The sequence below is a fragment of the Rhinolophus ferrumequinum genome, chromosome 13, assembly GCF_004115265.2.
Source record: "Rhinolophus ferrumequinum isolate MPI-CBG mRhiFer1 chromosome 13, mRhiFer1_v1.p, whole genome shotgun sequence".
NCBI lineage: Eukaryota > Metazoa > Chordata > Mammalia > Chiroptera > Rhinolophidae > Rhinolophus > Rhinolophus ferrumequinum.
The window spans coordinates 2571113-2585410 of NC_046296.1; the positions used below are offsets into that span (position 1 = coordinate 2571113).

At 41.2% G+C, this 14298-nt stretch overlaps 2 protein-coding genes across 7 annotated transcripts in view; both read right to left on the minus strand.

Moving 5' to 3' along the window:
• The window catches only part of IL18R1 (interleukin 18 receptor 1), a 38973-nt gene extending 36488 nt beyond the window's left edge, over positions 1-2485 (minus strand). For 2 of the 3 annotated variants that reach the window (XM_033124295.1, XM_033124293.1), the window contains exon 1: positions 1819-2485. The gene's annotated coding sequence lies outside the window, so the exon portion shown is untranslated. The remainder of the gene's footprint in view (positions 1-1818) is intronic. The other variant, XM_033124294.1, reaches the window with a different exon arrangement.
• Positions 2486-6098: 3613 nt separating this feature from the next.
• Positions 6099-14298, minus strand: part of IL1RL1 (interleukin 1 receptor like 1) — a 29475-nt gene continuing 21275 nt past the window's right edge. For all 4 annotated transcript variants that reach the window (XM_033124202.1, XM_033124205.1, XM_033124203.1 and 1 more), the window contains exons 9-11: positions 12523-12669; positions 11337-11504; positions 6099-8451 (exon numbers count right to left, since the gene is read on the minus strand). In XM_033124202.1, coding sequence (XP_032980093.1) covers positions 8060-8451; positions 11337-11504; positions 12523-12669 — 707 coding nt within the window. In that variant the 3' untranslated portion in view covers positions 6099-8059. The remainder of the gene's footprint in view (positions 8452-11336; positions 11505-12522; positions 12670-14298) is intronic.

The following is a 14298-nucleotide window of genomic DNA, read 5'->3' on the forward strand; positions in this document are numbered from 1 at the left end:
ACATGTATGTGTATGTATGTAAGTATATATGTATGTACATACACACATACAAACACACACACAGAACACTCATAAACTGCCCCTAAATCACCCAATGGCAAAAAGTTTCCTCTAAATACGAAAGGGACTCTTCTAAAAAGTGTATGCCCAGGGTGAGGGTCAGCTTGGACCCCCGAGGTGGTGCAGTCCAATGGCCCTCCAGTGTCCCAACAGTCATCTCCTGGTTCTTCCCCGCTGCCCTCTGTATAAACCCCGGTTCTGAGCAACATTACCATTCTCTAGAAAGAATAATGCACAGAAACCCATAGTTGCTAAGCTACTTCGAAGTTCTATTTGATAGAGCACCTGAGCCCCGACCAGGCGAAATGGTCAAGTCCAGATTGTAGAGAGTTTCAGTGACACAAAAATGGATGTAAGTTGCCTCAGTGTAAATCATTCTTATGAAGGGAATACAATTGAGCACCTCCTCAGATAAACTGTCTTGATAAAAATCATAACACCAGTGATCTTTTTAAAAAACCATAATTCTTTCTCTACATTGGTTGATGCATAAGTATTTCACTCAGCCTTTGAGCTGTTAAAACAACCAAAGGCAAAGAGGAAAAATGACCTTGGACACACACACATGTGCACATACATACATGTGCATGCACACGCATACACTTCCACTCTAAGGAGCAAAGAACTTATGTTGAATTATGTTTCTCATCTGCCAGACCAGGAGAGCCATTTCCATCTCATAGTGCTGGCCACACAATTGTCTGTTGTTATCTGGATGCATTTCTCCTAGCTGCCAGGTTCCCTGCAGTCCCTGCAGCTTGGCTCAATGGTTGCCATCTCAAAGAAGCTCCCAGCTGCCACTGCTCCCAACAGTCTTTGTCCAAGCCTACACCATGAGCGGTCCCATTACTCCACTCTCTGGTGACTTCCCTGAGGTAGGGACCCTGCCTTTCTACTCTGTTCCTAGACCAGCTGTCCAGAGCCTTTGTATGTGGTTTTGTGCTGGGGGAGAGTGTCACACTGTGGCAGCACGTGCACAAACCCAGTTTTCTACCAAATTTATACCCTCACAGTCCATCCAAAGCCCTGGGTTGAGAAGTGTGCCCCAGATCCCAGCACTGCATAGCACCAAATAGGTATTTGCCCAGGTCCCAAGAATGAGCAAGGGAAGACGGTAAAATGAACATAATCATCCGCTGTCTATCTGCCTGAGATGGCCCAGTCATGAACTTGTCTCATCGCTGCTATGTGCACTGCCAGGGCTCTAATCACTAAAGGCACCATGGATTAAAGATAAAGGTTTTAGAATCAGGAAAATTTAGGTGTGAATCTGGGATCTATGACTTAGTAGCTGGATGCCCTTGGATAAATTACAGAACCTCTCTGTGCCTTGATTCACCTCTTTTTATTCAGGCTGTAGGAAGATCAAATGAAAATAATGCATGCAAATGTTTTGTACACAGTGTTAGACACAAAGTTAGTACTTAATAAATGAAAATTATCACTTATTTGAGCTGTTCCCGCTTTTCCAGAAAAGAGAAAAAAGGGGGAATGTTTTAACATCTAAAACAATACTCTCAGGGGAAGTTGACGATGCTGTCTCACCATTATTCACGGGTGTGTGTATGTCTGTACACACATCAATAAGTGATATTTAAAATTATATATACACGGATATATAAATATAGGTATATACATAGAGAGAGACAGTTCCTGCCAGGTAAGTGTGAGCTGCCCCCTGCCCCTGGGCAGATGGCAGAGAGCGGGGAGGGGGGGGGAAGAGGGGTACAGATGGCAGCACCCCCGCGCTGTCCTTACCTTCAGACTGGTGTCGCGGAGGCTGGGGCGGGGCCGGCTGTCCCTCCTTCACACTGAGGCGATGGGGGACACAGTTCAGAAAGCAGGTGGCAAACAGCAACAGGCTGCTTCCCTAGCACTGCGAAAAAAGAAACGAAAGAGAGGAGCGGCAAGTGTGATTAAAGAGATAAGGCAAGTAGAGAAGACTGAACAAAGAAAAAGAACAGAAAGTAATAAGAAAGGAAAGGCGTCTGTTAGCAGCAGGCTGGAAACTCGGCTGGCGAAAGAGCGGGTGGGGTGTTGCGCCGGGTACCGCGTAGCGTCCTCCACGTAGGATGCTCCAGGTCGGGGAACGCTCCAATCCAGAATGTTGCTCGTCTAGGGTTTGTTCCTGGTCGTGAAGACCCCCCACTGTGAAGGTGCTCCGGGGCGGGGATGCTCCGGGGCTGGGGTGCTCCCGGGCTGGAGTGCTCGAGTCGGGATATATCTGCTCCTCTATCCCGGCGCCGGCCCACGAGTTCGGAGAGCGACTGGATCGCGGTGGCGACGGCACAGCTGAAAAATCCGACGCTTTGACCTTGCCCCGGGGGACGCGCCGCGGTTCCCGGGACTTCGGGGCGGTGGGTGGTGGCCTTGTGAGCTGTCGGGCCGGGAGGAGGCGCGCTGGGGCGGCTCGGACGCACCCTTCAGGCCGCGGAGCGGTGTGCACCAGAGTAGGATGAGGAGTCGGTCACCTGCGCGGGCCAGAGCGGCCACATCTGCATTTAAGGGAAGAGGCTGGGGGAGGGTGAGGACAGGAAAGAAGCTAAGGAAGAGTCCCAAAGACACAGAACGGTCCCTGCGGTGAACTGAGGTGAGGGGGAGGTCACTGTCAGAAGCACTGAGGCCTCTCAGGTCTGTCCTGAGGCCTCTGATTAACCTCAAGGACGGGGGTTTCTCCATTGTTGGGGTTTCGCTCTTGAGAGGGGCGTAGAGCTGTGGAATGGGGACTTTAATGTGTTTAGAAGAAAAGGAGGCCAAAGGAGAACGTGTGTTTCTAAATTTCTACAGTGTGGTAGAACTCAGGATACATTTTTAGACTGGTCTGTAATTGGATCCTTCAAACAAAAATGAAGAATGAAATCGTGGCTGACCAGGAAAGGGGATTTAATGAGACAGTGATTTCCATTCTTTGTATCCAATCAAAATAATTAATCATATGATAAATATAATATATACAATAGTAATATAGTATAATATACAATAACTATAGTAATAAAAGACAAAATCATACAATTATCTCAATAAATGAAATTTTAAAAGCATCTGACAAAAGTCAACACCCTTTCTTGATTAATAATGCTTGGAAAATTGAGACTACAAAGGAACTTTCTTCATCTGGTAAAGAACATTTATAAGAAACCTACAGGTAACTCCATAATTAATAGTGAAACACTTTGTTTTTTCCTAAGATGGGGAACAAGATGAGGATATCAGCTCTCGCCGAGGACAATCATTTTGTATTAAGTAAACAAATAAAAATAGAAGGCAGAAAGATTGGAAAAGAAGAAATAAAACTACTGGTTTTGACAGAGGATATAATTTTATGTAGCTCACCTTTTGAAATATATATATATATATATATATATATAAAGTACTGGAAATAAGTGAGTTTAACAAGACCATGGAATACAAGGTCAATAAACAAAACTCAGCTGTAATTCTATACATTCTTAATGGAAATTTTGAAAATGAAATTTGTTAGAAATACCACTTACAATAGCATAAAACAAATACCAAAGTATGAATCCTTTGAAATATGTATGAGCTATCTACTATGAAATCTACAAAATACTGCTGAGAGAAATGAAACACCTAAGTCACTGGGAAAATACACCACCTTTAAGGGTTGGAAGACTCACTATTAAGGTATCTAATCTCCACAAACTGTGGAGTTTATAGAGTCCATACACCTTTAAACGCTATAGGTTTTAGAGTCCAAATATTTCATGCAATCCCAATCTAAATCTCAGGAAGGATTTTCAAAGAAATTAAGAAGCTGTTACTAAAATTTATGTGAAACTGCAAACAATCTAGAATAGGACAGCCTTGAAAAGAAAGTTAGAGGACTTACACTAATTTGAAGTTTTACAGTAAGGCAGTAGTAATCTTGACAGTGTGATATTTGCATGAACATATAAATGGAAAATAATAGAGTAGAATTATATATATAGTGTGTTGATTTTTGACCAAGGCACTATGTCAATTCAATGGGAAAGAAAAGTCTTTCACAAACATTGCTGGAAAAATAGGGTATCTTTATGGAAGAAAAAAATGAACCTTGACCCTTACCTAATTCTACATACAAGTACTAATTCACAATGGATCATGGAGCTAAACATAAAATCTGGAACTGTAACTTTTTCATAAAAAATACATAGGAGACTATCTCCATGAACTTGGGGTAGGCAAAACAAAACTTGGCTGGGACACAGAAAACACTAACCATGTAAGAAAAATCGTTAAATTGTGTGCCATCAAAATTAAATATGTCTGCTAATCAATGAAACCATTCATTAATATTAAAAATGTGAGTAGGTAAGCCTGGAAAAATTCTCACTTTTATGTCTATTTGAAAAGGAACTTGTATCCAGAATATAACGTAATTTATATACATCAACAATATGAAGAGAAACAACAAAATTTTAAAATATGCAAAAGATTTTACCTTCATTGCAAGATATATGAATGACTAATAAAAGCGTTAAAAAGGCTCAACATCATTAATCAACAGAGAACTGCAAATTAAACCAGAATAGGATTCATTTAACACCCTCTAAAATAACTAAAGTAAAAAGAAACCTGAGAATATCAACCATCGGTGAGGAGGTGGAGCAACAGAAATCCCATAGGTCACTGGAGGGAATAAAAAATGGTACAATTAGTTTGCAAAACAATTTGTCACTTTCTTAAAAAATTAAATATATGCCTATGATTAGTCCTAGGAATTGAACCCCAAAAATAAAATAAACACATATGTCCACAAGAATGTTCACAGTAGCCATATTCATAATAGCTATAAATGGGAAAAACCCGTATGTCCATCAACAGGGAAATAGTTATACAAACTGCTGTGCAGCCATATGATGGAAAATGACTCAGTAATACAAAGGAACAAAGTACTCAGACATGCAAAACATGGATGAATCTCAAAAATGTTGCATTGTGTCACAATGCCACCTGACTTTATTCATATGAATTTCCAGATGTGACAAAACGAATCCATGGAGATAGGAATCAGAAAAGTTTTTGCCTCTAAGGAAGGAAGGAACTTTCCATGGTGATGAAAATATTTTTATCTTATTTGGGTAAGATATGTGTAATTGTCAAAGCTCATATAACTTAGGACCTGCATTTCATTGTATGCAACTTGACTCAATGAAAAAGAATTCTTTGTGTTTTTACAATTCACCAGAATTTTCACCATAATCATATGGTAGACACTCAAGTTTGGCTGAACTCATTGTATTCACACTACCTTGTGCAGTAGGTGAAGCATCTGTTACTCTCACTGTACAGATGAAGAAACAGAGAAGTTGGCACTGCTGGTATGAGAATCCAGGTCATCTGGCAGTTCCTCTCTATGATTGTGTAGCTTGGAATCACAAGCTATTGGAGCTGAGGAAGCCTCAAAGCTCTTCTTCTCCATTCTCCAATTTTTCCGTTACTGAAACTGAGGCCCAGAAAGCCCAGGTGATGTGGGAAGTGGCGTGTAAATTTAGAGAAAGGGATGACGGAGAAAAGAGCTCAACCATGTCAGCATTTCCCCTCCGGTTAGCCCTGTTTGGGTTCTCTGAAGTGTTTCCTTCTTCCTTCCACCTGCCCACAGCAGCCTCTAAACTCCATAAGGTAAGAAGATGTGTGTTTTACTCACCCATGTACTTTCCTTTGCAGCCCTTCCTCTCCCTGCCCCGCCCAGAGAGATAACGCATGTTTAAAAACTGCAAATGTTTGTTAAATATTTGCAAAGAAGCTTATGATATAGAGTTAAAATATATTTAAAAGTAAAAAATATGGAGCAAATAAAAAACAAACATATTCTGGAACCAAAGAGATTATTATAAATTCCTCGTTAATGATATTCTATACAGTTGCTGTAGAAAGATCCCAGATTTGTCTGTATGCTTTCAAGAAGCTAATGTAAAGAGGGAAATAAAATCAGTTCCAAAATGTCTTGTGTCCGTAAATCAATAATACATCTGTCAATCAAACTGGTGGGGAAGCAGGAATAAAGACACATTGATTCTAATAGTGAGGCTGGAGAGAATTTATTCTTTAGAGGTTCTCGTTGAGAGGGATGGAGTATAATCCACATTACAGGAAACACAGCCAAGTGCCATAACAACAATTGCCATTTATTGAATTCGTACTCTGGTCCAAATACTACTAATTTCTTTTTTCATTTGATTAGCACAGAATGCAAAGGGTTTTTTGGTATGATTATTTTCATTTCACTTAAGGTAAGTAGGTTTTAGAGAAGTAAAGTAACTTGCTCATGGTCGCACAGAAAACGACTTGTTGATCCCAAATTCTATGATGCTAACCAATCGATTATACTGATCCTTTTCATTGGCTAATTTTTCAGTAATTCAAAAAAGATCAGATGTCATCACACAAGAGTACAATAATGTACCAGAGTAAGGTAAGCAGGTGTAGCAGATAAAGATACAAGATGCCCAAGTAAATGTGAATTTCAGATGAAATTTCATCCTCTGAGTTCAGCTGTCCTTGATGTCTTACTCTTTATCTGGCAAAGTGTTGCCAGGGAGTAGAGATTTAGACGACAGGGTATCTAGAGGGATGAGTAGTTATAGATCTATTAGGCAACCTTCCAGAAATAGTATTTCTTTTCATGCAAGATTCTGCAAGGTATTGAATGACATCACTGTTCAAGATTATAGTCCCTGTGAAGGGTCTAGAGTGCAGTTGTTTTGTTTTGTTTTGTTTTCAGGTAAATACAGAAGTTAAATACACTTTATTAAACACTTCAGCTGAGGGTAGAATGTCCAGCCACTTGGAAAATCTGAGCTCTAACAGGAACAGGACTCCCAGCCTGAGGGCACACTCAGCCTTAGCTCTGGATCCACGGATGGGCTCTGTGGTCCCTGAGGTCATGTGAACTCCAGGGTTGTTCTGATGGGAGTGGCTTTGACTGTGCAAATTCACTTCAGTTTTGCCAAAACAGTTCTGTCAAAATGCCCAACTAGTTTCATAAAAATGTTACAACAAACAAAATTTCTTAAATTAAAAAAAAAATGTACTTGGGAGATATAAGATATACTGATATGGTCATTGCAGAATTATTTATAATGATGGCTATTTGAATTGGATACAACTTAAGTATTTAACAAGTAATCAGGCAGGACGACTGCAGCACAACCATGAGATAGGAGACCGAATATTTTGAAATGTTAAAATTTAAATGTCAAATGTTTTGATCATGATGTTAAGTAGAAAAAATATAAAAACTACACATTGTGTGATCTCAGCTGTACAGATGGTATGTTTAAGTACAAATTAAGTTTTCTTAAAATTACAAATTTACCAAAATGTTTAAAAGTCATAATCTTAGGATGATGGATCTGTGAATAATTTTTATTATTTCCTTCTTTTATACTTACTGTTTTATTATTTTTATAGTGAGAAAAAATATTTCTAAAGACAATAGAAATCTATGAAAGAAACTGTAGGACTGAAAATAAACTTGATTATAAGGACAATTGGGTAAAGTGCTCCCACAAAACAGGCACTGTTTAGACAATAAAGCGAAGCATCTGATCAAATAAAATGTAATAAATTTGGGCACGTGGGAACAAGAGTTACTACCGACTCTCTGCTTGAAGGAAATCTGAGTGTTCCTCCAGCTTCCATGAAAATTTAACTCTAAAACTCTGAGTTGGATGTTCAAAATGTAGAATATTGATGAGGAATAAGGAGGGGGAGTACAGGAAGAGAAAAGAGGAAAGGGTCACAGGGAAAAGATCACAGGCCACAGTGGAGAAAGACCAGAAAAAGAGAAGGGAAGGAAATGTGGGGTGGAGAGAGCGGGACTGAGGATCAAAATTGGGGGGGGGCATTTTTTGTCCCCCCAGAATCAGGAAAACGGGAGTAAAGTTTCTAAATGAAACCTGACACCTGAGTACTCTTGTCCCTCCCACTTCTTTCACCTTGGCATCCAGTCTCTAGTCCAGCCAAGAAGAGATCACACATTAGCACATCCGTGCTAGCACGACTGCCCCTGCGCACTCAAGGAAGCCAAATTAGAAGGTGTTTTTGGAAGTGCGTTTGGCACAGGCATGTGGTACCTCACGCGCTTCCAGAATCTGGAATTCAGAGACCGCTTGTTGGCCACGTGGTCTTCCCTCCACTTGATGGTGCCCTGCATGTCCACGAGGTGCCTGAGGGAATCTTGAAACTCCCCAAACTGCAGCCCGCCTGGCTTGCACAGAGCCTCCATTTCAATCAGAATCACTTTGGACTCGTTCTGGATGAGGGCGCTGTGCAAGGCGATCTCCTGCTCGTAGGCAAACTCCTTGCTGTGTAAAATCTGAGGCGTGAGGATAAAAATGTGCCGCCGACTCTTGCGGATGTTGGTTTCCACCGCCGTGGCCGCATCTACCGAGAAAAGACATGGAGGTTCACTGCCAATGCGTTTGTAAATCTAATCCTGTGTTTCCCCAAAAACAAGACCCAGCCGGACAATCAGCACTAATGCATCTTTTGGAGCAAAAATTAATATAAGACCCAGTCTTATTTTACTATAATACAAGACTTTGTTTTTAATATAATGTAACGTAATATAATATATAATATAATACCAGGTCTTATAATAATTTTTGCTCCAAAAGATACATTAGAGCTGATTGTCCAGCTAGGTCTTATTTTTGGGGAAACAGGGTCCTCGGGTCATCAATGTTCTGAACTTTTTGAAAAATGTTAGTGTTACAATCTGGCCAGAGGCTTCTTTCCCTCGCTGAAACAGTGGCCTTCGAGTTGGATGAGAAGGTAGAGGTATGTAAGGGAGACAGAATTCAGGGTCACTAACTGCATATTATCTCTTTAAGACACTAGCTGCCATGGTTTAAAGGGCTTAGAATTTTAACGCTCACATTAAAGAGTGCAAATTCAGGAACCCTTGCTCTTCTGAACAGATTAACGTTTCTAGGGCTCTAACGTCCACTTCTCCCCCTAATAATATCTGATTTCGAAGCTGATTCGATCCAGACTAGAACAATCTTAAGGAAGACGGATTCCCTTAACAAGTCAGGCTTATAAAGCACCAGCTCCATGGAGATTTCAGTTAACTTCTGGGAGGCTATAGAAAGAACGTGTGAAACATCCAGTTGTCACGGCAAGAAGGCGATGACACAATTAGGAAACCCAACCATGAACAGAACAACTCGAGATATTCTTAGAGAGAGCTGGCTAAAAGACTGCCACCTCCCACAGTCTGAAATAAGGAACTGAATGTTGTTATAAATAGTGCCAGATAGAGACCTGTGTCAGTCAGGATCCTAATGAAAACTTGGCACACTCAAAAGGGCTGACGAAAGAGGGTTTCGTGAAAGGACAGTCTACAAAACATGTGGACAGAGCCAAGAGAAACCAACAAGAGATGGTATAGAACCCCATAGCTGGTAGAATTAGTGAGCCATCATACCCTCCAGTATGCAGGGGAGGAAGCAGTTATGGCAACCAAGGAGTGAAAAGGCCTGAGGAAGGCCAGCTGATAGGAGCCCTGCTCCAGGAGAGAGGAGTACAGCTACCCGGGCAACCCCACCCAGAAGGGGCAGGGATGTGCTCCTTCCCTAAAATGTACCAGTGCCTCCCATTGGCCAAACCCTGTATGGAGCAGAGAGCAAGGGAGTGATGAACTCCATATGATCAGCCACCCAGGGCCACTGGATGGAGGAGGTTGCAAAGTAGATCTGAAGAAGCAAATGGGATGTAACTAGCATGGGAAGAAATACGCTGCACTGGTCAGTCATAACCTTTTTCTAAGGGAAGAGTGAAGTTTCGTGTTGTTTTGTTGGATTTGATATACAATGGGACCTCAGTTTCCAAATGTCTCCGTTGACGAACATTTCGGTTTACGAATGCCATAAATTTTATGGATCTATGGTATCATTAGATAGTAAAATTCATGCTAAATTTGCAGTTTTAGGGGTTGATTTTAAAGGTCTTGAATGGATTAATCCATTTTGCACTACTTTCTATAGGGAAACTGTGCCTCGGTTTTCAAACGTTTCAGAACTCGAACGGTCTTCCAGAACGGATTATGTTTGAAAATCGAAGTACCACTGTACTTGGGTTGGGGAAAGGTCAGAGTGCATACTTGAGGGAGGGGAAGTGAGAAACCTTCTCAAATAAAAAGTAGCACCACAGAGGCAATATCAGCTTGAGCATCTGTGAGCTAGCATTCTTATTTGGCTGGGGAGAGGTTTAACTTAAAATGAGGCCCATGGACCTGAGACAGAAGAGATGACGAGCTTGCAGCCAGATATAGCACATGATGTGACATCATGAACAGCTGGAATCCCAGTCATTTAACATGAAAAGGGCATTTGCCACAACTCATTGCTCTACTTTCACGGGTCACCACTAGGAGAAGAAGAGAGCCTCCAGAGAAGACTTGAGTTACATTTTCCTGAACTGTACATTTTACAAGTCTCCCAAGCCATTGCTAGGCAATTAACAGTACTCAAATATTCCAGAATAAATAAAATGCACCTTTTGTGAGTACCTTTAAATCTATAGGCACATGAACCCCTCTTTTCAGTAGGAATGCTGGTTTAAATTCAGTCTACTAAACATTCGCTTTATTGGACTTAGGCTCATGATGACCCTGCCTCATCCACATTCCAAATGCTCTCTGGTTTCTGTGGAATTCGAGAAGGGTAAGGAGGGTCCATAGGCATGTGACACAAATACGAAGGGAAGAGAAGAAGGACTACTGAAACGCTGGCATTGTGGCACAACTTTCCAAAGTACATGAAATCGACTAGGAATATTAAGAAACAGAAGATACAGTTCTACGTGTTCTTGTGAGAACATAAATTTGCAAATGTTTCACCAATATAAGGGAAATCACACAACTCTCTGAGTTTAAATATTTTAGCCAATGACTCCGGATATTACAACAAAATTCTTCGGTTTTTAAGTCTTCCTTCAAATCTTCTAGCAAAATTGAAAGATGTTGAATAATAATAGTGGGGGACCTGGGAAGTAAAGTAGGGGCAGTGTCCCGCTAAATCCACAAAGCCAGGATGCCTCGCCCTGTATTCACATCCCTGACACTCTGTGAAGACCTCACGATCAGGGTGGCAATGGGGACAGGTGGAGCAGAGAATAAGTATCTCCTTCTTCCGGACAATATTTATCAGCTGTGCTCTCAAGGCCTGGAATAATGATTGTAATTCCTTATCAGGGATAAAGACCACCTATCTCTTATCCTTCTCATGAAGTAAATGTCTGTGCCTGATGTATATTGATAGTATTACCTTCTCCAGGTAGCAGATCTCGCCCATAAATGAACAGGTTATAGCCACATTTATTTTCAAGAACATCAGGCAGAATCTGGTGAACAAAATACTCTACAGGACTGATCGCCTCCGGACTATCTTTCTGGTTCCGTGGATAGATAACATAAGCATCATAGACCTTCCCATCTGAAAATGAGAGCAAGAAGTACAAGTTTGTCACTTGGTTCTAAAAAATTCTCATTTGACTCTTAGTAGACATTCATCATTGAGTTTTATAGTTGTTGTATGCCATCCTCCAAAATATTCTAGAATCTAGAGATGATGACAACAGTCTATTGCCACAAAATGTCATCAGGAAATCCATCTTAATCCCAAAGTCCTCCTTTTTACTGTCTCGGACTGAATGATGGAGAACAGGCAAGAGCCTGTCTAGCTTAGTTTAAGCCATATTGTCAAGTTTCATCAGTTATGTATTAATAATTATGTGTAGTCATAGATAAGTCATAGTGTGCTGGGCAGATCTCAGTTTCATCTTTTGTTTCTCCCACATTTCCCCTAGGGAAGTGGAAATGCTAAAGGGCTAATCATGGCAAGCGGCAAGCAAGTAAAGTTTCTTAAGGGATCTGAATTTCCCACAAATCCAACAACAAGACCTAGTTGAATGGACCGTATGGAAAAATCTAAAGTATATCTACCTCTAAGTGAAAGAATAGTATTCATATTTAGCAGGCAAAACTATCTTCTTTCCTATGTGTAATTAAGTGCAGAGTTAAGACTCTATGGAACAGAGTTTGGGATAAAATACACCTGCTTTCTGATGAAACTGTCTAACGTCTTCACATCTAGAAAACAGGAACAATTTTGTTAATGTGTTAAATTCCATCAAGTTTTACCAACACACCTTTTCCCAAATGTGTAAACCTTTCTGGGCTTGGGGCAGTCTGTTACTGGGGTTTTGGTAAGAACGGCAATCACATGGGGGAAGAGGTTTGAGCTGATGAGGGGAATCTCAGAACTATGAGAGTGACAAGGCGGGATGAAGAATGGCCTCTGAGTGGACTCAAAAAGATTTCCTGATCATATGCTGGCAAGCAAAAGGGAATCTGGTTTTCAAAGCATAGGTTGTAAAAGATTAATAGACAAGTAACCAACAGCTATTGTAGAACCTCTTCTTTTGAAGAACAACTTGAAACTTGCCACTTACCGTTCCTAGTTTTGTAAGGTCTAGCTATGTCTCTCCAGAGCAGAATAACCTCAATCCAGAACACTTTCAGCATTATCATCATGACATTGATTAGCAATAACAGTAAGCCAAATCCTGCAAGTATGTAGTAGGTGCTTTGATGATCAACTATTCAAAAGATAGGGGGAGGACAAAAATCATTATTATGAAAACAAAGTAAAAGAAACAAACACATGGATGCTGGCCTCCAGTGCGGGTACCAGAGATTCATACAAGAGACACCTACTTAGAATTGTCAAGGCTGCGCTAAGAATCAGTAAATGACCATTTATTGAGCCCGTACTCTGTACCAGGCTAGGTATCGTAGGGGAGTCTCAAAGGGTATAGGGCATAGAGACACATGTAAACTTAACGAAGATAGGAGGGAAACACACAATTTTAGCTGAAGAAGCTGTTTAGAAGGAATCTTCACTCATTGCTGGACGGGACAATGAGGGCTTCCAGGAGGAGGAGGACCCTGAAAAAAGGCTGACATTCAGATCACTGCTACATAGGAAATCGGTACTACTACTCCTGACGTGAGATGATGCTGTGAGCCCAAGGCCAGAGATGGGAGCAAGTGTGTTTTATGAGGAGCTTGACTAATCCAATTTGGGGAATTAGTGGAAGATAACGATAAGAAAAGTGGGCCAGGGCGAGCTTCTGGCCAAATTGAGGCTCCGGCTGAGGCATTTAGCCTTTCTTCTGAAGGTCAGCGGAGCCATCAAAGAGTGATGAGTGGGGTATTAACAATGAAAATGGTTTTCAAGCAAAATTAATCTGACGGCAGTGGAAGGTTGGTTTCTGTGGAAAGAGACTTGGCGTAGAATGGACAGGAAGTTTCTGCAGTACTTCTGCAGAAGGGGTGAGAAATGAGGGTTCAAACTTGTTTAATAATGAAAAAGGAATGGACAAGCCTGGGGTTGGGGACATCCATAGGTCCTAGGGACTTACTGCCTCTGGGGTTGGTGGCATAGGAAAGCAGGGAAGAAATAAGAGCCGTTTAAGTCTTTAGAGCATATCTGATGGAGAAGTCACACTGCTGGGTCCTAGATCCCACGCATACCCTTTACTTCTCTTATGGCGAACATTATTTAGCCATCACTGAACTTTACGCTGTGCTCACTGCTTCACAAAATACATATGCAAGATGGTCCCCATTTTCAAGGGCTTGGAACAGATATGTACAAGTCAAGCATAAGAACTGTGCTCATTAATAGAATTTGTGGCTATTTTACATTTTATTTCCCTCTTTAGAACTGTTAACTAACATAACTTACAAACAGTCCCACTTGTTGACGAACATGAGAAGGATGTCACATGAGAATTGGTTATACAGTTCTCTTTTGATTTTCATCTCAAGTCTCCATGAGCTCCCCTGTTTGACCTGGATGATCACTGGCCCATACGCAAACTTTCCCCCAACTGTCCAGCCGCTCCCTGAGTATGCAGCTGTGTGAGATCAAGATTGACTGAGGTGAAGTCACTCAAAGCTGGCGGGGAACTGAACACGAGCAGACAGCTTACAGTCTGCACTGCCATCGGTTTACATGCTCAGTTTTCCCCAAGTAAATTATTTCAACAGGATTCCTCTCCAGTTGACTTTTTCTAAAACTCTCTTGCCAGGAATCTATACATTTTGTGGAGATGATTGTGGATGTGGCTGGCTGTTTTCAACTGAAGGAAAGTAGTTCATCCAAGACATTAGAGGAAGTTGAAGTTCAATACCTTCCCAAGTGTTAATGGCTTTAGAAATGT